Source organism: Chiloscyllium plagiosum, unplaced genomic scaffold, assembly GCF_037043375.1.
Source record: "Chiloscyllium plagiosum isolate Xiang-an unplaced genomic scaffold, Cpla_swu_hap1 HiC_scaffold_14, whole genome shotgun sequence".
In the NCBI taxonomy this organism is placed as follows: Eukaryota; Metazoa; Chordata; class Chondrichthyes; order Orectolobiformes; family Hemiscylliidae; genus Chiloscyllium; species Chiloscyllium plagiosum.
Genome location: NW_028270152.1, coordinates 19,532,563 through 19,559,763, shown reverse-complemented (window position 1 = coordinate 19,559,763; position 27,201 = coordinate 19,532,563). Strand labels below are relative to the sequence as shown.

General features: G+C 41.5%; 1 protein-coding gene across 1 annotated transcript in view; it reads left to right on the top strand.

Moving 5' to 3' along the window:
• Nucleotides 1-27,201, top strand: part of LOC122558862 (guanine nucleotide-binding protein G(i) subunit alpha-2) — a 251,113-nt gene that overhangs the window by 180,078 nt on the left and 43,834 nt on the right. The window contains exon 5 of the mRNA XM_043707721.2: nucleotides 2,039-2,167. Coding sequence (XP_043563656.1) covers nucleotides 2,039-2,167 — 129 coding nt within the window. The remainder of the gene's footprint in view (nucleotides 1-2,038; nucleotides 2,168-27,201) is intronic.

The following is a 27,201-nucleotide window of genomic DNA, read 5'->3' as shown; positions in this document are numbered from 1 at the left end:
GTGTAATGAGGAAAGTTTCCGTCTTTAATTGATTTTTAGGAGGTCATGGACCTGGAGGTTCGGGAGTTGAGGGTGTTATCTTGTGTATACTGCTGCCACTGTGTACCGTTAGCAGAAGGGGTGAATATTTCACAAAATGAATGAGGCTGTTTTGTCCTTTGTAATGTTGTTTGGATCTGCATTCATCGAAGTGAGCAGGGGGGTTTGGAAGTGACTTCCTCACTGCTTATCCTAACTTTAGATTAGATTAATATATCTGATGTGGGGGCAAGTGACCATGTACCAGCCAAAGCGAAATACGTGAGCAGACCCTTGCGTTAAGTCCTAGGATGCAACTTGACTACGTTTGTCTTATGAAAATGCCTGACTGCCCTCACCCATCCTCCACTTGCTGTTTACTTCAGTGAGATTGGAAACTTGAGGCATAATGAAGCATTCTTAGCGGAAATAGTTTTACCACTGAGTCAGAATGTTGTGGGTTTAAGCCATGGGCTTCAGTATGCAATCTGGCTGACATTCTGGTGCAGTACAGAGGCAGTGCTGCCATGATGGGGCCGATGTTGGCTACAATCATAAATAGACATCTCAGTCTGCCACCTCAGGTGGTCATAACCAAATTTAGTAGCAGGAGGAAGAGCACAAGAGTGTCTTGTGTCCTGCTCAACAAATGTCGCTGAATAAACATTACAAAAAGCAGTTGATTGAGTCATTGAACTCATTGTTATTTGTAAATATTTTGCTAAATATAAATTAGCTGCTATGCTCCCCTTTCTTGCAGTACTGAAGAGCAGTTGAAGTATACAGAATAACAGTAATGTTTTGAGATGCCCTTGAGTTGCCAAAAGACCATATTTAAATGCAAGTCTGTTGTTTCACTGCAGGGAAATATTGGAACTTGTGTACATCAAATAATAGCTCAGTGAGTTGTGCACTTAGTACAGGTTATTGCATCTGTGATTCTGCATCATATCTTGCAAGTATGGCAGTCGCATATTATTTGTGAAAGATAGCAGTTTATCGAGGGTGGATGGGCATTATAATGATAAATCTCCAATGTTTAATCTTGTCAGCTGCCACTGTTTGCTTTGGAATTTTCGATGTCTCCTGTGAAGCAAAGGGTGTGGTGCTGTGGGTTTATGAGATCGTTTCTCATCTGTCTTTGTATGTTGAGATAAGAGACCTATTGGTAATACAGGTTAATTCTGCTGAGTATCGTTTACGAAATTGATCTCCAGCTGGCTTGTCAGGATTAACCCATAAAATATCTAACCACGTTATTGATTTGGCATCTGTATCTTTTCCCCCATATACACAGTTCGTCAATATACATGCTTCCAAATTTCAACAAATCTCCTGCTAAATACGACTGCAAAAATAAATATGATGACTTAGCTCAAGTGATTTTTGTCCTATTCCAACAGTATTCTCCCTTCTTCCTAAGTGTGAAACACCTAAATTGTGTGCATTGTTTCCTCCAGTTATTATTAAGAACGTGATTTCTTTCTTGCATATGTTTTGTAATGTTGCTACATCTCCTCCTGTCCTCCTTAGTCATAAAGGTGAACCAGCTTGCCCTCAATATTGCTCTTTCATTGATGAGATAATTGAGGTATTGCCCTGTACCATTTGTTTTTCAAATTGCCCAAGATTGAGCACTCTCTCATCAGATGAGGCAAGTCTTTTGAATATCTGCAGCATCCTTTCTAACCTCTATTGCTTCAGTTTCCCCTTCCACATTTTTCAATGGTGGGTATTGAAGAAAGTCCAAAGAGCTTCCAGATCTCAACTAATATTACAACAGTTAGTCACGAGCAAGTGTTCAAACACATCTCTGGATGGATTCCTGCCTTTAGGAAGAAATATATTTCCAACCTAGTGATCTCTTACTAGTGTTCCTACCTATATTAAGAGCTCATTATGTTTGGTGTAGTTCTTTACCTGTACTTGTACTTATATTAGGCTTACAAAAATGTGCAGTACCTTTTTTATTATTGCTACTATTATCAGTGGATAATTGTTTAACTTTCTATTTTAACAGTTATCTGAATGATCTTGAAAGGATAGCGAGATCTGATTACATCCCAACTCAGCAAGATGTCCTGCGAACTCGTGTCAAGACTACAGGCATTGTGGAGACCCATTTCACTTTTAAGGATCTACACTTCAAGTAAGCATCACATTGTTAAATTCATGGTCAATGGCATTGTTTCTGATTACACAAATCGGCAAAACAACTAGTGCACTTTTTTTTTAAGAAGATCATGTAAGATCTGTATGAGTGCTAGGGAAGGTGTCATTGAGAAACAGTAGTGAATGGACTGAGGTTATTGAGTTGGGTTTTCTGCAGCTGTTGTATTTGGTTACATTTTTATCATACATTTTACTTTATACCCCTTCCTGAATCTACCCAAATCAGGCAATGAGCATGAACTCAAAACTTGCTCTGAGGTCTTCTGCGAGTGTTGATTTGTGTTTAAATATTTAGTTATCAAAAATTGTTAGGGTGTCTTACTCAAGGAGTTTAAAATGGCTGTGGCATTTGATAGGATGGATAGTGTCATCTGAAGCTGTCTGTCATGAAAATCAACTGATAAATGAATGTCCTGAAGGGATAACAACCAGCTGTCTTTGCACAGTTGGAACAATATGTAACTCCCATCTCATCCCAGTGCGATTAATTCTTAACTACTCTCTGAAGTAGCACAAAATCCCATTAGTTTTCTGGTTGTAAATTGAAGCACTAAGTCAGGGCAAGCAGGATTGGGTACTAAATTCCTAGCCTTGCTTTTTTTTTGTATAAAAATGTATTTTTGCTTTAAAAGTAGTTAGCTTAGCCATTTTGAGTCTAATTTCTCTAGTCAGTTCTTAGTTTTGAATCCCACAATGTCGGCAGTATTTCAGTTGTTTTGCTTAATTAACTGAGATTAGGAGGAGGTGCACCATGTACTGGATCATAGGTCTGCTCTCTCGTTAGAGAGAGATGGTTGGTGGTGGATTAACCTTAGGGTCACCACACTGTAGGTGAGGGAAGAGGTTGGGAAGGTGAATCCTCAGCTGGTGTGGGAATTGAACCCATGCTGTCAGCATCACTCTTGCTGTGCAAGCCAACTGTTCACAACCCCCTGCAGAGATACACTTGCAATGAATTATTCTCTTCAAGCCTCACTGAACACTCATCGAAGCACCATGTTTCCAATCAGAAGTTTGTAGTAGACTGTTAAGTGTTATTTCAGTGTATCTTGTATCATGTATTATGTTGCTGGTACACTCCTGCCTTGGCAAAGGTATTCCTAAATAAACATGCATGGATGCTGGAAATCTGAAACAAACAGTGATTGGAGAAACTCCGCAGATGTATCAGTATCTTTGGAAAGCGAAACAGTCTGACCCTCCTTCAGGTGTTCCTGAGCTTTCCTTTACTCCTTATAGAGCAAGAGAAACCAATGCTGAATCCAGTAAATGTCCAACATAGACATCAACTACAAACAAAGGTGCAGAGCCCAAGGTCTTTTGAAGTTGTTGGATGCTTAAAGGCAGCCACAGCACAGGGTAAGAAAGGATTTGAGATCAGCTGTTAGCAAGAGTATTTATTGAAAAATAAGGTTGTGCAAGTACAATAGTTTATAATCTTTTAATTATATTTGCAGCCCCCCATGTAGTTTTAGTGGTAGTTATCAGAACCTCCAATTCAAACCAGTTTCAGTCCTGCAGAATAAATTAGCAAAATCTGACACCTTGCATTTTAAGACTCCAATCGTTAATCGTAAGTTCTCAAATTCACCAATCTAGTTACTAATCATCTTGTCATAGAGTCATGCAACAGAGAAACAGGCCCTTTGGCCCACCATGCCTGTGCTGGCCAACAAACACCAAACTACATTAATCCCATTTAACCTGCACTTGGTCCATAGCCTACTATACCCTGGCATTTTGAATGCTGAACCAAATGCTTCATAAATGTTGCATATGTTGGTCTTTTAGGGGTGACCTGAGAACTTAGTCATAATAACCTGGAGATATTTCAAGAGGCTGGAAGTCATTAAGGTAATTGGAGTATTTTTACCTTTTTTGATGTTATCTTAGTCTGCCTCCTAGATTTATTCATTGCTTCATTAATTTTACAAGGTTCCCACAAAAGCAGGGCTGTGACAACTTGTAAATCTGATCTCTGAATGGATGGTCATCAGGCTTCCTCTTCAACTCCCGAGATCAGTGCAACTGCTTTCTAAATGAAAGCTTTGCATAACGAAATTTGGAAAGTAATGTCATGCACTATTTGACATTAGCTTTCGGATTTTAAATGAAAGCTCCGAAGAAAGATCATTCAAGGCAGGTTTGATTTGGTAACTAGCACAGAAAGAGAGAGAGAATTGTGTGCCTGCCAATGTTGTTTTTGTGTCAATGGAGTCACAATATTATTGTTTCAGAGGAGGGATGTAAAATAAGCTATCATGTAGATCTTGTTGGTGTGGCTTGAGGAATTCTCCAGTAAGTATCAGGTGAACAGATAAAGTGCTGCTGATATCGAAATGATTTTGAAAACTTGGTCTTTTTAAAAATCAAATTAGTCAGCTTCTTCACTTCCCCATTTCAGGATACTCCTGATATGGGTTTCAATATGGGGTTAAACATGGGGAATAAATCCAATTTCAGTTGTAGAAGAAACAGCCATACACCTGAACTAAAGAGAGCATGCTGGCAATAATCAGCTTCTGTGGAGAGGAAACCGTGTTAACATTTTCAGGTAAATATGATTCCAGAGTTGTTATGCAACTGATGTAACTACTTAAGAAGTAAGAGCAGACGTAGACCATCTGGCTGCTTGCATAGACTGTTCCATTCAATAATGTCATGGCTGATCTGATCATTACTCCAACTCCACTGTCCTGCCAGCCCCCCATAATGCTCAACTTGCTTGCAGATCTATTAATTTATCTGTCCCAGCTGTGAAAGATTAAGTCTCCACAGTTTTTGTTTTACTCATTGCTGGGATACGGGCATTGCTGCCTGGGTCAGGTGTTCGCCCATCCCTAGTAATCCTTAAGGTGGTGATGAACTACCCTCTTGAAGTTCTCGATCCTCAGAAGCTATTTCCTCCTTGTCACCAATGTAAAAAAGCAATCCCTTATTGTGAAACTATGCTGTCCTCCTCTAACTTCCTCAATGAGAATCATGAATCTCGATAGTGGAAGCAGCCCATTCGGACCATTGAGTCCACACCAGCCATCTGAAGAGCATCCCACCCACATTCCCCCACCCACCACCATCTCTGTGCTGCTGCTGTACGGAATCTTTCTCAATTGACATCATTTCTGTTTTCCTACTCTTCCTACCAAACATTGTTCATCATATTTCCAACTGCCAGAGTTTTGCCCACTCACTTAATCTTTCTATGTTCCTTTTGCAGACTCTGTTTAACTCGTTTGCTTTCCCACATAACCCTGAGAGAAAATTTAGCTGTAATACCCATGGTGTCTTCAGCCAAGTAATTCAGGTAGATTTAAGTAGTAATCCCTGCAGTTAAAGTTTCCAAACCTGGAAATAACCTATTCATCCAAACTCCATTTCTTGTACGTGTGCTAAACATTTATCAATGATAATATTTTAATCCAGTAGCATGAGCTTTTATCTTGTGTGGTAACTTCTGATATGGCACGTTTAAGTTGGCTCTTGGAAATCTAAATACACTGTATCTAATTGTTTCCCCCTCCTCATTCTGTCCTCATTGAAACCTTATAAATTTATCAACCTGATTTCCTTTTCATAAAAGTTGAGGAGAGTCGACATGATTATATTATTCTAAATGTTCCAAATAATACCTTTCATTAATGGATTATATTTTCCCAATAACCAACTGAGATAAACTGGAGTATTGCTTCTTGCTTTCTTTGTAGAAGTTTATTTGTTTTCATTTCTTGCTAGCTTATTGTCATAAATCTTACAACTGCTTGTCTGCTATCATAAACTTTAATCTATTTTTCAAAACTATTTTAGCCAACTGACTTCATACATTTTGTAATTTCCTTGCTTGAAGTTTTAAGACACTAGGTTCAGATCCATATTTTGCACCCTCAAACTCAATTTAAAATTTACCCACATTGATCCAATTTCTGTAGAGGATCCTTCTCTATGGTATCATCAGTTATCTTGTCTCATTACAAATGGTGGGATCTGTAATATGTTATTCTAATAAATACATAGAATCATAGAGACATACAGCATGGAAACGCACCCTGTCATAGAGATGTACAGCACGGAAACGGACACTTCGGTCCAACTTGTCCATGCTGACCAGATATCCAAAATTAATCTAGTCCCTTTTGCCAGCAGTAGAATTAGCCATGAGAAGGCACTGATGAGCTGCCTCCTTGAAGGTCATTTATCAATATCCCTCCTAAACCCTCCCTTCTCGTTACCCAATCAAGATGCTTTTTAAATATTGAAATTGTACCATTTTCCTCCACTCTCTCAGGCAGTTCATTCCATTCACTCTCACCCTCTGTGAAAAAGCTGCTCCTTTGGTTCCTTTTAAATCTTTCCCTTCTCACCTTAAACATGCATGGTTTTGTCCTCCTGTCTACCTTGGCCAATTTGATTTGTCCAGTAACCCAGGAAGATTATTTTCACCAGTGCTCGATGAAGTACCTTTTGCACAATTCCCAGTAATTTCTTGATTTAAACTCCTGTTACGATTTTGTTAATGCAGATGGATCTTTAAGTTGCTTCCTCCAGTGACTTCTTTACCTTGCAATTTAGATTATTTAGATTACTTTAGATTAGATTACATTACAGTGTGGAAACAGGCCCTTCGGCCCAACAAGTCCACACCGACCCGCCGAAGCGAAACCCACCCATACCCCTACATTTACCCCTTACCTAACACTACGGGCAATTTAGCATGGCCAATTCACCTGACCCTGCACATCTTTTGGACTGTGGGAGGAAACCGGAGCACCCGGAGGAAACCCACGCAGACACGGGGAGAACGTGCAAACTCCACACAGTCAGTCGCCTGAGGCGGGAATTGAACCCGGGTCTCAGGCGCTGTGAGGCAGCAGTGCTAACCACTGTGCCACCGTGGTTAGCACTGCTGCCTCACAGCGCCTGAGACCCGGGTTCAATTCCCGCCTCAGGCGACTGACTGTGTGGAGTTTGCACGTTCTCCCCGTGTCTGCGTGGGTTTCCTCCGGGTGCTCCGGTTTCCTCCCACAGTCCAAAAGATGTGCAGGGTCAGGTGAATTGGCCATGCTAAATTGCCCGTAGTGTTAGGTAAGGGGTAAATGTAGGGGTATGGGTGGGTTTCGCTTCGGCGGGTCGGTGTGGACTTGTTGGGCCGAAGGGCCTGTTTCCACACTGTAATGTAATCTAATCTAATTTCTTATCCCCTCACATCCAAACTGATTTTGCATCTTGATTTCCTGAGCCAAGATAATTTCTTATCACTATACTGGTATCAACCTTTATAAACAGAATTATATCATTTTCTTCCCTCTTTCTTTCTGCCTTTCTGAAGTGTTAGTTTCCCTGAAATTCAATTCCCGCCTCTGTCAGTTTGTAATCGTGCCATTATAATGATGGGATGTGCTGATAATACAGCAGAATTGTTTTCCAGAGAGGACTTTTGTGGAATTAGGAGGGTTATTCATACACTTGAAATGCATTATTCAGTGCACCTGGATAAAAATATTTGGACCACAACCTAACACACACCACCCAGAGAGTTGACCATTCAAGTTGTTGGTTCCATTCAGTAAATATGTCCTGTGCACAGAAGCAAACTGGGATTTGTGTCTATATAAGTAAGGTGTGTAGATGAGAATGAGGATTGATACTGTTGGAATACTGGCCTCTACCCAGCCCTCCACCCATCAAAGCTCTATTTATGAGACACAAAATTTACCAGCTGTGCACAAAACTTTGATTGCCAGTGCCTGTTTCTGTTTATTAGAAGTAAAATGTGTAACAGATTGTGTTCAAAGTGTAACATTTCACCAAGCCATTGTGAATGGAGAAGGAGGAGAAGTGTTCTTGAGGGGTATAAAATGTATCTCATGTAGGATCCCCATCAACAAAACAGATGTTTGCTAAAAAGTCTTGTAGCTTTCACCTGATGAAAATATTTTGCCTGAATGCTAATGCTGGATAAACTGGCTTGGAAGAATTATAGATTCCTTCTGAAGATGGTCAGTTTGTGGTTGTATTGGTGAGACAGCTGAAGCACCTTGAGCTCATGAATGATGCCTAACTACAGGTTCACACTGGCTGGTCTTTGCAGTTCAGCATGTTGTGGCTGTGCAGGGCATTAGTTAGAACACATTTGGAATACCGTGTGGAATTCTGCAATAGGAAGGATATTGTGCAACTTGAAAGGGTTCAGAAAAGATTTACGAGGATTTTGCCAGGGTTGAGGGTTTGAGGTATAGGGAGAGGCTGAATAGGCTGGGACTATTTTCCCTACTGTCCCATTTGCCTGCTGCTGGCCCATATCCCTCCAAAACTTTCCTATTCATTTACTTATTCAAATGTCTTTTAAATGTTGTAATGTTCTCCACATCCAGAATACTTGGTCTCAGTTATGCACACAGTAGCAGCTGAACTGCCAGTTGATTTGGAAGCAGGTATTTTAACCACATGCCTGCTAGTAGCAATGGATAGAGAAACTTGATTGATGGAATTAGTCACATAAGGAACAAGAACACCAGGGTAAAGTTTGTTTATTGGAAAGGGTGAAGCTGGATCATTCCCAAATGCTTGAGTTTGACAAAGTTATACACCTGACAGAACACAACGTTCCTTGCATTGAAAGTGCTGGGTACATAAGACAATGTACTTCCATGCTTCTGTGTTTTATTTCCCCTGAATATTTGTCTCCTTCATTTCCAATTGTTTTTCTTTTTTTAAAAAAAAAATGAACAGAATATGATTATGCAACTCTTGCCTTCGGACAGACTAATAGTGAAGACTAGTTTGAATAGTTTGTGAAAGTCCCAATTCTTCCCACATTTGTGTCAACACAGTTGAGATTTCCTCAACGCTGACCTTGGCCATTGGGCAACTGTCATAAAGGCTATGTAATGCAGTAATAAAGCGCTTATTATCATTTAACTCTTGTATAATAATTGTATAATACAATTTTTCCAGCACATAAAACACTTTGGTTTATCAAATAATGACCACAGTTACTGTGCATAATCACGAAGTAGACTGGAGGGGCATAGCATTGAGAATTCAAATCAACAGATATTGCAATTGCATGCTTGGAAGAGCCAATGATATTATACTTTTAGATTGGTCTGATTATTAGGTAAATGAGAAATGTTGCATTCTAAGTGGTTGTTCAACTATTTACTTCGCTTGGAATGCATTGATTGAAGTACTGACACTGATTTACAGAGTCTTTCTTCTTCCATGAAGAGAGATTGTTCCTTGTATACTATAAATGTCACTCTAACTTTACAGGGGGTACTAGGATCACCAGATAATTATAAATGTGGAAAGCTATTTAGCCATTTGATTAATCCATTCCATTCTTCCTGATTGACTGTACATTCAGCTATTTCTTAATAAATCTAGGGGAGTAGACCTGCTTGGATTTTGTTCTTCATAGGGGTTGTCATCGACACAGTTGGCCAAATGGCCTCCAGTGCTGCATTCTGCTGTGATTTCTCTGAACTCCGATCAGACTTATGCTTACTGTTCCAGCCAAGTAGTTGAGTGTGTTGATTGTATGTTGATTGTTGTATGTACACATTGGACCTCTCCCAAACATCAACAGTGCCTGGATGTTCCAAGCTCCAGTAGTGCTTAAGGCACTTCCATGATGCACGAGTTGCTTTGCTCCTCAAATAATGTAGTCATAAGATATGGGAGCCAAAATAGGCCATTTAGCCCATTAGGTCTGTTCAGCCTTTAAGTGAATTTGTGGCCGATCTGATGATCTTCAACTCCACTTTCCTGATTTAATTCAGTAACTGTTGATCACGTTATTAATTAATAATCTGTCTGTCACAGCCTTAAATGTACTTAACCACCCAGCCTCAACAGCACTACGTTAAGGAATTCTACACATTTAATTCGCTCTGGGAGAAAGAATTTCTCCTCATCTTTTTCTTAAATTATGATACCTTACTTTGAGATTAGTTAGCCTCGAGTCCTTGACTCTCCCATAAGGGGAAGCAACCTTTCCACATTTGCTCTGTCAAGTATCTGAAGAATCTTGTGGCTTTTAATAAGGTGTTGTCTGCTAACTCTTCTAAACTCCAATCAGCACAAATGTAACCAACTTGACCTCTCCTCATAAGAAATATCCCTCCATATCTAGGTCTATAGTTTTTTTTTCGTCTCACTCCCTTTTGGAATAAGCATTGGCAACTTTCTACTCCTCTGGGACTTCTCTGGAATGGAAGAATTCTTGGGAGATTTCTGTTGGTACATCAATGATCTCTGTAACTAATTCATTTAAAATTCTAGGATGCAAGCCGTCCGGTCTGCAGCACTTCTCAACCTTTAGCCCAAGTAGTTTCCCTAGTATGTCTTCTCTAATGAACACTATTGTGTTTACTTCCTCACACTGTCTTCCCTGTCCCCGCTTATTCCTTAATTATTAAGTATTTTTGGAATGTTATTAATGTCCTCAACCGTGAAGACAGCCAAGTTTTTGTTCTGGTCTGCTGCCATACCCTGGTAACTCATCATTATCATTATTTCTCCAGCCTTGTTATCCATGTTCACTTTGCCCCTTCTCTTTATTTTTTTTTCAAAGGAGCATTTACTCTTTGTTTTTATATTACTTGCTAATTCGTACATGTTTTCTCCCTCTTAGTTATGTTGTTTAGAAGCCAACAAGAGGTAACTAAACTTTCCCAGCCTCTGGTTTACCACTAATCTTGGCCACCATTTATGTTTTTCTCCTTTTGAATTTCATGAAGAACTATAGTTGATTTACCCCTTCCTAGAATAGTCATAGAGATATACAGCACAGAAACAGACCAGGTAGCCTAACTCAATGTGGTCCCATTTGCCAGCACTTGGCCCATATCCCTCTAAATCCATCCTATTCATATTCCCATACAGATGCCTTTTAAATGCTGTAACTGTACCAGCCTCCTCCACTTCCTCTGGCAGTTCATTCCATACACTCACCACTTTCTGTGTGAAAGAAGTTGCCTCTTCGGTCCCTTTTTATATCTTCCCCTCTCACCCTGAACCGATGTTCAGGATCTAGTTCTGGATTCCCCAACCCCAGGGAAAAAACTTTGTCTATTTATCATATCCATGCCCCTCATGATTTTATAAATCTCCATAAGATCACCCCTCAGCCTCCAACGCTCCAGGGAAAACAGTCTCAGCCTATTTAGCCTCTCCCTATAGCCCAAACCCTCCAACCGTGGCAGCTGCAACATGACCTCCCAATTCAGATACTCAATGGTCTGACCAAAAAGGAAAGCATACCAAATGCCTCCTTCACTATCCTATCTACCTGCGACTGTACTTTCAAAGAACTATGAACCTACAGACCAAGGTCTCTTTGTTCAGCAACACTCCATAGGACCTTACCATTAAGTGTATAAGTCCTGCTAAGATTTGCTTTCCCAAAATGCAGCATCTTGCATTTATCAAAATGTGATGTGATCAAAATGTGATTTATCAAAATGTGATCACATTTATTGAAATGTGATGAGGATGTTAGGAGATTACAGGGTGACCTGGACAAGTTAAGTGAGTGGGCAGATGCATGGCAGATGCAGTTTAATGTGGATAAATGTATGGTTATCCACTTTGGTGACAAGAACAGGAAGGCAGACTACTACCTCAGTGGAATCAATTTATGTAAAGGGGCAGTACAGAGAGATCTGGGTGTTCTTGTACACCAGTCAATGAAGGCAAGCATGCAGGTACAGCAGGTAGTGAAGAAGGCTAATAGCATGCTGGCCTTCATAACAAGAGGAATTGAGTATAGAAGCAAAGAGGTGCTTCTGCAGCTGTACAGGTCCCTGGTAATTCCACACCTGGAGTACTGTGTGCAGTTCTGGTCTCCAAATTTGAGGAAAGACATTCTGGCTATTGAGGGAGTGCAGCGTAGATTCACGAGATCAATTCCTGGAATGGCAGGATTACCTTACATTGAAAGACTGAAGCGACTGGGCTTGTATACCCTTGAGTTTCGAAGACTGAGAGGGGATCAGATTGAGACGTATAAGATTATGAAAGGATTGGACACTCTGGCAGTAGGAAACATATTTCCACTGATGGGTGAGTGCCAAACCAGAGGACACAGCTTAAAAATACGGGGTAGACCATTTAGGACAGAGCTCAGGAGAAACTTCTTCACCCAGAGAGTGGTGGCTGTGTGGAATGCTGTGTCCCAGAGGGCAGTGGAGGCCCACTCTCTGGATTCATTAATTAAGAAAGAGTTGGAAAGAGCTCTCAAAGATAGTGGAATCAAGGGTTATGGAGATAAGGCAGGAACAGGATACTGATTAGGAATGATCAGCCATGATTATATTGAATGGCGGTGCAGGCGCGAAGGGCTGAATGGCCTACTCCTGCACCTATTGTCTAAAATTAAACATCATTTGCCGTGACTCAGCCCATTGGCCCATCTGATCAAGATCCCATTGTACTCTGAGGTAACCTTCTTCTCTGTCCACATCTCCAATTTTGGTATCATCTGCAAACTTACTAACTATAACTATCTGCAAACTCACTATCTCTCTTACGCTCATATCCAAATCCTTTATGCAAATGACAAAAAGTAGTAGACCTAGCACCGATCCTTGTGACACACCACTGACCACAGGCCTCCAGTCTGAAAAACAACCCTCCACCACCATCCTCTATCTTCTACCTTCAAGCCAGTTCTGTATCCAAGTGGCTAATTCTCCCTGTATTCCATGATATCTAACTTTGCTAACCAGTCTACCATGGGGAATCTTGTCGAACGCCTTACTGAAGTCCATATAAATCAAACCCACTGCTCAGTCCTCATCAATCCTCTTTGTTACTTCTTCAAAAAACTCAATCAAGTTTGTGAGACATGATTTCCTACGCACAAAACCATTGCTGACTATCCCTAATCAGTCCTTGCCTTTGCAAATACATGTAAATCCTGTCCCTCAAGATTCCCTCCCAACAACTTGCTCACCACTATGTCAGGCTCACTGGTCTATAGTTCCCTGGCTTGTCCTTACCACCCTTCTTAAACAGTGGCACCACGTTAGCCAACCTCCAGTCTTCTGACACCTGTAATTATCGATGATACCAATATCTCAGCAAGCAGCCGAGCAATCTCTTCTCTAGCTTCCCACAGAGTTTTAGGGTACACCTGATCAGGTCCTGGGGATTTATCCACATTTATGCGTTTCAAGACATCCAGCACCACCACCTCTGTAATACGGACATTTTTCAAGATGTCACCATCCATTTCCCCACATTCTATATCTTCCATGTCCTTTTCCACAGTAAACACTGATGCGAAATACTCGTTTAATATCTCCCCCCATCTCCTGCGGCTCCACACACAGACTGCCTTGTTGATCTTTGAGGGGCCCTATTTGCTCCCTAGTTACCCTTTTGTCCTTAATGTATTTGTAAAAATCCTTTGGATTCTCCTCAATTCTATTTGCCAGAGCAATGTCAAGTCCCCCTTTTTGCTCTCCTGATTTCCCTCTTAAGTATACTCCTACTGCCTTTATATTCTTCTAAGGATTCACTTGATCTATCCTGTCAATACTGGCACATGCTTCCTCCTTTTCCTTAACCAAACCCTCCATTTCTTTAGTCATCCAGCATTCCCTACACATACCAGCCTTTCCTTTCACCTGAACAGGAGTATACTGTCTCTTTACACTCCTTATCATATTTTTGAAGACTTCCCATTTTCCAGCCGTCCCTTTACCTGTGAACATCTGCCCCCAATCAGCTTTGAAAGTTCTTGCCAATGCCGTCAAAATTGGCCTTTCTCCAATTTAGAACTTCAACTTTTAGATCTGGTCTATCCTTTTCTATCACTATTTTAAATCTAATAGAATTATGGTTGCTGGCCCTAAAGTGCTCCCCCCCACTGACACTTCAGTGACCTGCTGTGCCTTATTTCCCAAGAATAGGTCAAATTTTGCACCTTCTCTAGTAGGTAAATCCACATACGAATCAGAAAAGTTTCTTGTACCCATAACAAATTTCTCTCCATCTAAACCTTTAACACTATGGCAGTCCCAATCTGTTTGGAAATTTAAAATCCCCTACCATAACCACCCTATTATTCTTATAAATAACCAAGATCTCCTGACAAATTTGTTTCTCAATTTGTCGCTGACTATGGAGGATCTGTAGTGTAATCCCAATAAGATTATCATCCCTTTCTTATTTCTCAGTCCTGCCCAATTAACTTCTCTAGATGTATTCCCAGGAATATCCTCTCTAAGTACAGCAATAATGTTGTCCCTTATCCAAAACACCACTCCCCCATCTCTCTCGCACCCCCCTTTCTATACCCCTCTCGCACCCCCTGTCTATCCTTCCTTATAGCATTTGTACCCTGGAACATTAAGCTGCCAGTCCTGTCCATCCCTGAGCCATGTTTCTGGAATTGCTACGGGATCCTAGTCCCACGTTCCTAACCATGCCCTGAGTTCATCTGCCTTCCCTGTTAGGCCTCTTGCATTACACCTTGCTCACTGAGATCTTTTGTTGTGAGTCATGGGCTACTCTTGTAAACATCTGTTATTGTTCCTCAACCATCTTTTCTGATAAACTCCTTTCCCAGATCACTTCAGCCAACTCTATCCTTATCTTTATGTAATTGTCCTTATTTATGTTCAGCACAGTTATTTCTGATGCAAGTTTTTCACTCGAACTGGATGCTAAGTTCTACCATGTTATGGTCATTATGTCCTGCAAGATCTTTTATATTGAGATCATTCATTAAAACTCATTATATATTATCCAAAATAGCCTAAGCTTTCTCTTCAGATCCTGTGCTATATTCCCATGATAGAACCTTGCTCCATTTTGCTTTTGTCTTGATATTGAACATATTTGTGGACTGCTGTTGGGGGATGCTGCTATTTGAATGTCACCAGAACTGAGCATGCCCGTAAACTATGTATTCAACGTGTGATCTGTACTTGAGGATTGGTGGCAAGATTTATTTTGGCTGAGTCCACCTTTCTTAGGAGTCTTTGAGGTCCACGACTGTTGAAGTTTGCTCCACCAGATTCGAATACAACACATAGCTCTAGATAGTGGTGAAAATAATGTGTTAATATTTTGACATGTTTCCTAGTGTCTGAGACTGTAATGTAGATTAAATATGCATGTATGTAGAAAGTGTGAAATTAAGTTAATTGGTTGTTTATGCAAACCGACTGATTAAAATCTTTTTAAAGCACTGAGTTCAGACCAAGCTTTACAATTGTGCAACACTCGGATGGTATCATACTGTTTGTTGTTTTAATTTACAGCCAATATTGATGCCATGTATCTGTGTTTCTATTCTGACATCTTGGATGACTGACTCTGTTAGCTGGATGGTCAGCTGAGGGGTCGGTCCTGTTTTGGCGGAGACCTGTTTAGATTAGATTAGATTACTTACAGTGTGGAAACAGGCCCTTCGGCCCAACAAGTCCACACTGACCCGCCGAAGCGTAACCCACCCATACCCCTACCCCTACCCCTACATTTACCCCTTTAACCTAACACTACGGGCAATTTAGCATGGCCAATTCACCTGACCCGCACATCTTTGGACTGTGGGAGGAAACCGGAGCACCCGGAGGAAACCCACGCAGACACGGGGAGAACGTGCAAACTCCACACAGTCAGTCGCCTGAGTCGGGAATCGAACCCGGGTCTCTGGCGCTGTGAGGCAGCAGTGCTAACCACTGTGCCACCGTGCCGCCCAACTTGCCTTAAAGGTGTTGAAGGTCATGACTGTGGATTGGACCTGCCTTTGGGCAAAGGGAATGCAAAGTTCTATTTTACAACCAAATGTTCTGTTGCTTTTTCTGTTTCTTGGCAGTTTTATTGAGTGTAGCAAATCAAGAATATTCTGAATGTTCTACCAGGCCTGCTAGAAATGTTGGTAATTACCTTCAACTGTTCAATAAATGCTTCAAAATTTAAGCAGGCATTAATTACAATAACTTATCCATAGATCTGGTCCATCACTGAAACTTGCACTTGACAGGTATTGTACAGTTTGTTTTGTTGCTGTGGTAGCAAAGTAATGGGTGTTAAATGGACATCAATGTTGTGTGAGGGCATGAGGATTTTCTAAAGGTAGGCATGCAAGCTGGCATATGACTGACTGGTCGGTCAAAATAGATTAGAGCAGAGTCACAAGACATTCAAAATTACCAGAACATAAACTAACACAGGGATTAAAATTACATTTGGTGCCATTGGTCATCATTTAGAAAGAGATGGGCAAGTTAGACAAAGTTTCCAATCCTATCCAGTAGGACCTGCTACAGAAAGTGATGCACACACCTGATCAGATTACAGTTGGTAAAATAAACTGCTGATCCTCATGATTGATGTAAGTATTGAAAAAAACACTTATCCATAGATACCAGACAGCAAGCAGTGTCCATAGAAATATGCATCACCATCTTCCAAATTGACGCACATGCCTGATAAGCTACCTCACCCTGTGTGTGAATTTATTGTTCAACATTGTGTGAAAGCAGTGTAAGTCTGATATAGATTCCAATTCAATCCAAGGTGCTGAGTTGACTTGTTGTAGTTAAAGGTGTTGTAGGAGCATTATGTTTGGCGTTAGTGTCCCGTATTTACGAAGGGAAGACTTCCAGTTCAGCAAGGCCTGCTAGAACATAGGAAGAAATAGAAGCAGTAGGCCATATGGCCCATTGAGCCTGCTCTGCTATTCAGTAAGATCATGGCTGATCTTTTTGTGGACTTGTGGACTTACCCACCCCACACATCATAACCCTCAATTCCTTTACTGTTCAAAAAATCTATTTATCTTTGCCTTGAAAACACTCAACGAGGTAGACTCAACTATTTCACTGGGCAGGGAATTCCACAGATTCACAACCTCTTTGGGTGAAGATGTTTCTCCTCAACTCAGTCCTGAAACCTGCTCCCTTATTTCCTTTGTTTCAACTGTGGGTGAAACTAGAACTAATCACCCTGCTTCTATCGTATCTATTCCCTTCATAATTTTATATGTTCCAATAAGATTTCTCGCCACCTCTTCCCCCCCCCCCCCCCCCCCCCTCCCCCCATCACCACCACCTTCCCATCATTCTTCTAAATTCCAATGAGTATAATCCCAGTCTACTCAAACTCTCCTCATAAGCCAACCCTCTCAACTCTGGAATCAACCTAGTGAACCTTCTCTGCACCCCCTCCAGTTCCAGTATATCCTTTCTGAAGTAAGGGGACAAAAACTGTACACAGCTTGTATGCACACATTTGGTATGAACATAACTACAATTGTTCAAGTTAAAGAAAACTTGCTTCCTTGTGATCTGTATAAATATAAAGAAAAGAATATGCTTCCAAAGATCCCAGTGTCCAGGTAATCCACAATTTTCCTGAAGTAGTAGTTCTGGCTACAGTAATAAGAGGTAGAGAGAGTTTGCATGTTTTGGACTTAGTGATTCAGAAGATTTTATTTCTCAACAATAAATTTGGTTGCAGAGTCCAGCACACAGCATTCATAAATTTTCTTGATCATGTAAACTGAGCAGATCTATATTCTTCTAGATATTTCTAATCAATCTGTTTTGAGATGTTATGACCCACCTCTGGAGCAGATGGGACCTGAACCCAGGCCTCTGGCTCAGAGAGAGGAACATTACCAATGTATCAAAAGAACCCTCCATCTGTTCTATCTCAGCATTTTGACACTGAGCTTTCCTTTCTCAAATAATCTCCATTTTTAAACTGTGAGGGCGGTGTCCTCAGTGACTCTTGGTCACTGCAAAAATATGCTGCTGTTTCTCTACAGTGACTAATAAGTGTATGGCAAGTGCTCTTAGTGAAGCATGTTAAATCCTGCTAGAGGTAAACATATTTTCAAACCTGTTTGTGATACCAACTACAAGTTTTCAATTTGACTTTTGTTTTAATGATATTGGATTTTAACCAGTTTGATTTATTTTCCTTATTTTTACACTTTCTATGCAACCTAAGTCCATAGCATGATGGATGATTGTTAACTCGTGGAATAACAATACTTTTACAGTTGCAAAATCAGGATGTACTGGTCTTAAATTAAACATTCTCCATACAATGGATCATTTTTACCCAATAGAATAAATATATTTGAGTTATAGCACTTTTAGTCTTGGGACTGATCATAATCCGTACTTTTGCCATGGAAAATACTAAGACTGGAACTTTAAATCATTTGTGTGCATTAGGTAAAAGCTGACAGTGATTTTGAAGTCAAGTACCTTTTTTAGTATTTTGTCTTTGTACTGTTGGAATGAAAGTACAGTGTTTTGGCAGTTGCTTTAGATTCTGATCCCAACCTAATCTCCCAGCTAAACAACTTAGAGTCGTGTCCAGTCATTCTGTCTACTCAACACTCATGCCATAAATAAATTGATTGATGGACATCTTTTGATTACACTGTTTCATTGCTTCTGTGGGCTTGCAATAATATTATACATCCATGTGGGCCTGAGCTTGTGCTGTGAACTATGGTCATGGTGAAGTAATACAGTATGTAACTCACCGGTAAGAATTTGCTGGCTGGTTTGAAGGAATAGCATTAATTACCATTTTATCTTTGGCCGTCTCCCCTTGTGCTACTCTTTGTTCCATTGTGCTGGCTTTTGCAGAGCAAATCCAATTAGTCCCACTCTTGAGCTCATTCTTCCTGTAATGGAGTCAGAGTCATCCAACATGGAAACAGACCCTTCGGCCCAACTTGTGCATGCCAACTAGATATTCTAAATTAATCTAGTCCTGGCATTTGGTCCATATCCCTGTAAACTTATCCAATGCATGTTCCAATCCAGATGCTGTTTAAATGTTAAAAATCACAACATCAGGTTATAGGAGAGAGTGCGGACTGCAGATGCTGGAGTTCAGAGTAGAGAGTGTGATGCTGGAAAAGCGGAGCAGGAAAATCGCTGTTTCAGGCATAAGCCCTTCATTAGGATTGAAGCTTGGGGGTGTGGGTGGGAGAAAGGTAACTGAGAATATGATAACTAGATAAAGGTGGGGGAGAAGGTGATAAGTTGGAGAGGAGGGTGGGGCAGATAGATGGGAAAGGATGTACCTGGACTACACCATCTCCCACTCTGACTCCTGTAAAAACGCATCCCTTATTCCCAATTCCTCCATCACCGCCGCATCTGTTCCCAGGATGACCAACTCCGCCTCAAAGTTCCAGATGGCCTCCTTCCATGATCGCAACCTCCCTTCCCACGTGGTCGACAATGCCCTCCGGCACATCTCCTCCACTTCCCACACCACCGCCCCTGAACTCCACCCCTCCCAATGCAACAAGGATAGAACCTCCTTGTCCTCTCCTTCCACCACACCAACTTCTGCATATGTTGCATCATCCTCTGCCACTTCCACCACCTAAAAGCGGACCACACCAATAGAGGCATATTTCCCTCCCCACCCCTATCAGCATTCTGGAGAGACCATTCCCTCCGTGACTCCCTCATCAAATTCATCCATCAGCCCACAACCCACTCCTGGCACCTTTCCCCTGCCACCACAGGAATCGCAAAACCTGCGCCCACATCAATTCACTCACTTCCTTCCAAGGCCCCAAAGGATCTTTCCACATTAGACAGAAATTTACCTGTACCTCCACCAGTGTCATCTACTGCATCTGTTGAACCTGATGTGGTCCCCCTGTACTGTACACCTACTTGCAGATCATTTCAGAGAACATCTCTAGGAAACTCACACCAACCAAACCCACCACCCCATGGCTGAACACTTCAACTCCCCCTTCCACTCTGTCAAGGACGTGCAGGTCCTGGGTCTCCTCTGTCACCAAACCCTTACCACCCGATGCCTGAATGAAGAACACCTCATATATTCTGTCTTGGGAACCTCCAACCAGACGGGATCAATGTGGATTTCACCAGCTTCTTCATTTTCCCTCTTTCCCCCCCACATTATCCCAGTCCCAAGCCTCCAACTCGGCATTGCCCTCCGGACCTGTCCATCATCTTGCCTATCTATCTGCTTCACCCTCCTCTCTGACCTATCACCTTCTCTCTCACTTTCATCTACCTATTGCATTCTCAGCTACCTCCCACCAGCCCAACCCCTCCTATTTATCTCTGCCCTCCGGCCCACAAGCCTCATTCCTGATGAAGGGCTTATGCCTGAAAGATCGATTCTCCTGCACCTCGGATGCTGCCTGACCAACTGTGCTTTTTCAGCACCACACACTCAACTCTGATCTCCGGCATCTGCAGTCTTCACTTTCTCCTAGAGTCATACAGCTGAAATGAAAAATTGAACAAACCTAGATTGCTGTTAAGTCTTTCATCTTTCAGAATGGTTGCATGTTTTGGTTCATGAATATGTAAATCCCAGGATGACTATTAAGTCACATTCTCAAGATAACTGAATATTTTTATATATTAAAAAAGTGACATCTCAGCTCAGACACTGTATTAAAGGTATGAGGTTAGAATGAGTCCCAATCTTGAGTCAGACTGGTTCTGTTACACGAATAGGAATTTATAAAATGTTACATGGATTGACTGCCTGCAGATTATGCACTTTTTGAGCAAAATAGAATATATCTGCAAATATAATTTTGCAAATGCAAATTCACCCCATAGACTTATGTCTGTGTGCGTGCATGAGAATGCACATGAGAATGTTTTTGACTGTGTGCATGCTTGCTAAGAGTGTGTGATGGAGTATACGTCTGTGAGAGGATGTGAGTGTAAGATTGAGAATGAGAGGGTGTATGTGTGTGTGTGTGTGTGTGAGACACAGAGAGAGAGAGAGAGAGAGAGAGAGAGAGAGAGACATCCCAGTTGAATCCTCATAGGTTCCGAACTTGACTGTCAGCCTCTGCTCGGCCATGTTGCATTGTTGCGTATCCCGAAGTCTGCCTTGGAAGATGGTCATCTGAGGATCAGAGGCCAAATGCTCCTGACCACCGAAGTGTTCCCCTGCTGGGAGGGAACACCCAGTGTCTGGTGATTGTCGCAAGGTGTCTATTCATCTGTTGTTGTAGCGTCTGCTTGATCTCGCCAATGTACCACACCTCGGGTCATCCATGCCTGCAGCGTATGATATAGAAAACGTTGGCACAATCACAGGAGTACCTGCCATGTACATGGTGGGTGGTGTTCCCATGTGTAATGGTGGTATCCATGTCGACACTGACATGTCTTGGCAGTGGTTGTCATGACAGGATTGTATGGTGTTGTCATGGCTTTTAAATGTTGTAATTGTAGCAGCTTTCACCACTTCCTCTGGCAGTTCAGTCCTGATATGCACCACTTTCTATGTGAAAACATTGCTCCTTATATCCCTTTTAAATCTTTCCTCTGTGTCACCTTAAACCTGTGCCCTCTAGTTTTGGACTCCCTATCCTGGGGAAAAGACCTTAGCTATTCATCTTATCCATGCCCCTCATAATTTTATAAACCTCTATAAGGTCACCCCTCTGGGAAAATAGCCCCAGCCTATTCAACCTCTCCCTATAGCTGAAATCACCCAACCCTGGCAACGTTAAAAATCACACAGCACCAGGTTATAGTCCAACAGGTTTAATTGGAAGCACACTAGCTTTCGGAGCGACGCTCCTTCATCAGGTGATTGTCCTGATCACCTGATGAAGGAGCGTTGCTCCGAAAGCTAGTGTGCTTCCAATTAAACTTATTGGACTATAACCTGGTGTTGTGTGATTTTTAACTTTGTACACCCCAGACCAACATCGGCATCTCCAAATCATAACCCTGGCAACGTCCTTGTAAATCTTTTCTGAACCCTTTCAAGTTTCACAACATCTTTCCTATAGCAGTTCTGAAGGAATTCTCCTTCAAATATTTGTCCAGTTCTCTTTTGAAAGCTAGAGTGGTGGATACAGATTAATCAGGCAATGCATTCTGAATCCTAACCACTCGATGTGTAAATATATCTTTCCTCTTATCATTCTTGATTTTTGTAGCTGATCATCTGACAATATTGCTTTGTTTTTTTATTTTTTATACTCTGTGTTTGGTTTGTGGTGTCAGACTGGTCTTGAAAATGAGTCTATGTTTCTCTTATTCTCCAAATCATCCCTTTGTTTGAACAAGTGGCATGTCCAGAATTTTGTTAATTTTTACTTGTTCCTGTGCCCTTCTGTGACCTCCAGTGACTTTGATGTGGCAAAATTATGCAATTGAATGGTAAAGGCATTGGTACAATTTAGTAATGACAAAATATAAATTTCACATTAGCCAAGTCCTGTACTGTTGATGCTGGAAATGTGCAGGATAGCCAGTCTCTCTGGAGAGAGGAATCTAGTTCTTGTTCCCAGTTTCTGACCTTTTATCAAAACTGCCTGTACAAGATTCAGTTGAAAAGTTGCTCTTTATCTTGTATTTATGATCACAAGTAGCTACCTGATTTTGGACAATTTGAAATTGGACTACAACCTGTAAATGACTTCCAGATATAACAAAGAACAAAGAAAATTTACAGCTCAGGATCAGGCCCTTCGGCCCTCCAGGCCTGAGCTGATCCAAATGTACTGTCTAAACCTGTCGGTCAATTCCAAAGCATTCCTATGCCTCTGCTCCCCACCTCCTTGTGCATTTGTCCAGGCGCATCTTAAATGAATCTACCGTGCCTGCCTCTACCACCTCGGCTGGCAGTGCGTTCCAGGCACCTACCCTCTGTGTGAAGTACTTACCGCATGTATCCCCCTTAAACTTTCCACTTCTCACCTTGAAAGTCTGACCTCTCGTGATTGAATCCTTCGCCCTGGGAAAAAGCTTGTCTCTATCCACCCTGTTTATACCCTTCATGATTTTGTAAACCTCAATCAGGTCCCCCCCTCAATCTCGTTTCTTCTAGTGAAAATAAACCTAACTTACTCAACCTCTCTTCCTAGCTAGCACTTTCCATACCAGGCAACATTCTCGTAAACCTTCTCCGAAGTGCCCACATCCTTTTGGTAATGTGGCGACCAGAACTGTACGCAGTATTCTAAATGTGGCCGAACCAATGTCTTGTACAATTTTAACATGACTTGCCAGCTCTTATACTCAATACCCTGTCCAATGAAGGCAAGTATACTATATGCCTCCTTGACCTCTCTATCCACCTGTGCAGCAACTTCAGGGTACAATGGACCTGCACTCCCAGATCTCTCTGCTCATCACCTTTTCCGAAGGTTCTTCTGTTCATTGTATAATTCGCTGTAGAATTAGTTTTGCCTAAATGCATCACCTCACATGTTTCTGGATTGAAAGCCATCTGCCCCTTTCTGCCCATCTCTCCGGTCTATCTGTGTCCTTCCGTATTCTCTGACAGTCCATTATTCTTTTTGCTACTCCATCAATCTGTGTCATCTGCAAAGGTGCTGATCATACCAACAGTGCCCTCTTCCAAATCATTTATGTATATTAAAACAACAGTGGCCCCAATACTGACCCCTGTGGAACACCACTGGTTACCTTTCTCCATTTCGAGAAACTCCCTTCAACTACTACTCCCTGTCTCCTGTTGCTCAACCAGTTCTTTATCCACCTAGCTAGAACACCCTGCACACCATGTGACTTCACTTTCTCCATTAGTCTACCATGGGGAACCTTATCAAATGCCTTGAAAGAGACTATCTGAACGTTTATTAGACTGCAACTTCATATTTATTTCTAATGTTGATTTATTCCACATAGTAGTAATTGGTATTCAGAGGGTTAAATAAGCTAGGGATGTTTGAGTGAAGGAAATGCGAACCAACACCTATAAAAATTAATTTTGTTATAGTTGGTGCCACATGCTCCTAAACTGGTTCCAAAGGAGGTGTTTGTGCTATTACAGGACCACAAGGTTTCTGTGTGTGCTGGCTGCAGGAGACTTCTCAAATGTGTAGAAAGGTCACGTCATTAAAACTGGGCTCTCCTGGTGTGACTGAAATCTCATGCTTCTGGAACACATGTCTGATTAGATTTCAGTCAAAGACAGAACATCAAGTAAATGGTGCTTGGGTCCCCACTGGGGAAAGGATTGACAAAATAAATAACCCATATAAGAATCAGTCAGCCTAATGTCAACTTCATTGCTAATTTGAGTACTTTCAGTTGCCAATTTATTCTTAACAGCCTTTGAACTTGAAACATAATGTTAATAGAATTAAGGTCAAGTTTAATTTGGAAAGAAAACAATAGATACAAATGTGATTTACAGCTAAGAAAGATTAAAAGGAATGTGCTAATTGATCTAATATTTCTATGATAACTGTATTAAAGGGAGTTACCTGTGTACTTAAGGTCTCACTCTCTGCTTGTTGCTTTATCTTGTGCTTTAAATTCTGATTTGGAAGGCCAAGATTGAAAATTGAGCTGCTTATTCAGATTTCAGCTACCGTTGTAAAAGTTGGGAGTACGTGGAGTGGCAGGAGGAGTCATTATTCAAATCTTGTATCTATCTGCAGTTTTAAAACCAGAAAAATGTGATGACCAACACCAGCTGGCATACACACCTACATATATCAGAAGGTGCACACCACCTTTGTACTATTTGAAGAATAGTTTAAGTGGACATAGCTCCATTTGAGTCTGCCTGGGAAATGAACCGAAGGTTAACTTTCTACTTTAAGTCATGAATGCAGTGATGGCTGTGTGCCAGATTATATGGAACGCATGATCAATTTCAGTAACTTGATTGTTATTGTACTTGTCCGAGATGGCTGGACTCCATTATTCACCCCAGCATGGGGTTCTTGGAATTTGAGATTCAGGAACTCCATTGAGGCAAAATGAATCCCTGCGGCCAGTAGTTCAAGGCACTGATCAGCTTACTTCAAAGTGAATTTGCAGGAGTCAGTAAAATAGTCCACAAAATCAATACTGCTTTATCTAGCTTCATTAATACCCGGCTGCATGGGGCCTCTGCGTGTAGAATGGGTGTGGTTTAAAAGGGACAAAAATATTTTGGTGTAATGAAAGAACAGTACAGATGAAAATGAATAGAATTATTAATGAAGGTGAGTGTCATTCAATATTGAGATTCAGATTTTATCTGCCTTTAATCCTTGCCAGTGGACCCTTTCTTTTGACCATGATGTGGAGGTGCCTGTGTTTGACTGGGGTGGCCCGGAACAAAGGAAGTCCCACAATACCAGGTTACGGTCCAACAGGTGTATTTGAAATCACCAGCTTTTGGAGTACTGCTACTTTGTCATCTGACATGTGACTTCCTATCTTTTGGGCTACAGTTTGATAACAAGTATGTCTGTTTTGATGAAGCTCGGGTTGGAGGAAGCACAATATTGAAGAATGGTACTCCCCCAACTTACTACAAACTATAAATGTAATTGAAGACTAAAATGTTTTTCAGTTGACTTATATTAATTTTCAGATCCATTTGTCCTGCTTGGCATTTAAAATCCTTAATTTATAAAAATTTGAATGCTGAAATGTTCTGAACTCTGTTTAGTCCAGAAGTCAGTCAGATCCACGATTTCTCACTCGCTCTGATTCAGTTTTATTCTTCTCCTTATATTACTCTCTATGCATATGCTCAAAGCAAACCTGAAGATTGATTTTGCCTCAAGTAATACTAATCCATAGAACGAAGGATTCCAGAATTTGCCCTGAATTAAGAATTGGACAACACAGTTGTCATGGCGGTTGCTGGGAGTGTTTGAAAGCAAAGTTTGACACCTGGCATATAAGTAATAGAGTCGTGGAGATGTACAGCATGGAAACAGATTCTTCGGTCCAACTTGTCCATGCCGACCAGATATCCCAGCCCAATCTAGCACCGGGCCCATATCCCTCCAAACTCTTCCTATTCACATACCCATCCAAATGCCTCTTAAATGTTGCAATTGTACCAGCCTCCACCACTTCCTCTGGCAGCTCATTCCATACATGTACCACCCTATGCGTGGAAACGTTGCCCCTTGGATCTCTTTTATATCTTTCCCCTCTCACCCTAAACCTATGCCCTCTAGTTCTGGACTCCCCGACCCCAGGGAAAAGACTTTGTCTATTTATCCAATCCATGCCCCTCATAATTTTGTAAACCTCTGTAAGGTCACCCCTCAGCCTCCGACACTCCAGGGAAAACAGCCACAGCCTGTTCAGCCTCTCCTTGTAGCTCAGACCCTCTGACCCTCCAACCCTGGCAACATCCTTGTAAATTTTTTCTGAACCCTTTCAAGTTTCACAACATCTTTCTGATAGGAAGGAGACCAGAATTGCACGCAATATTCCAACAGTGACCTAACCAATGTCCTGTACAGCTGCAACATGACCTCCCAACTCCTGTACTCAATACTCTGACCAATAAAGGAAAGCATACCAAACGTCGCCTTTACTATCCTATCTACCTGCGACTCCACTTTCAAGGAGCTATGAACCTGCACTCCAAGGTGTCTCTGTTCAACAACGCTCCCGAGGACCTTACCATTAAGTGTATGAGTCCTGCTAAGATTTGTTTTCCCAAACTGCATCACCTCACATTTGTCTGAATTAAACTCCATCTGCCACTTCTCAGCCCATTGGCCCATCTGGTCAAGATCCTGTTGTAATCTGAGGTAACCCTCTTCGCTGTCCACTACACTTCCAATTTTGGTGTCATCTGCAAACTTACGAACTGTACCTCTTATGCTCGCATCCAAATCATTTATGTAAATGACAAAAAGTAGAGGACCCAGCACTGATCCTTGTGGCACTCCACTGGTCACAGGCCTCCAGTCTGAAAAACAACCCTCCACCACCACCCTCTGTCTTCTACCTTTTGAGCCAGTTCTGTATCCAAGTGGCTGTTCTCCCTGTATTCCATGAGATCTAACCTTGCTAATCAGTCTCCCATGGGACACCTTGTCGAATGCCTTACTGAAGTCCATATAGATCACATCATCTGCTTTGCCCTCTGTTACTTTCTCAAAAAACTCATTCAAGTTTGTAAGACACGATTTCCCACACACAAAGCCATGTTGACTATCCCTAATCAGTCCTTGCCTTTCCAAATACATGTACATTCTGTCCCTTAGAACTCCCTCCAACAACTTGTCCA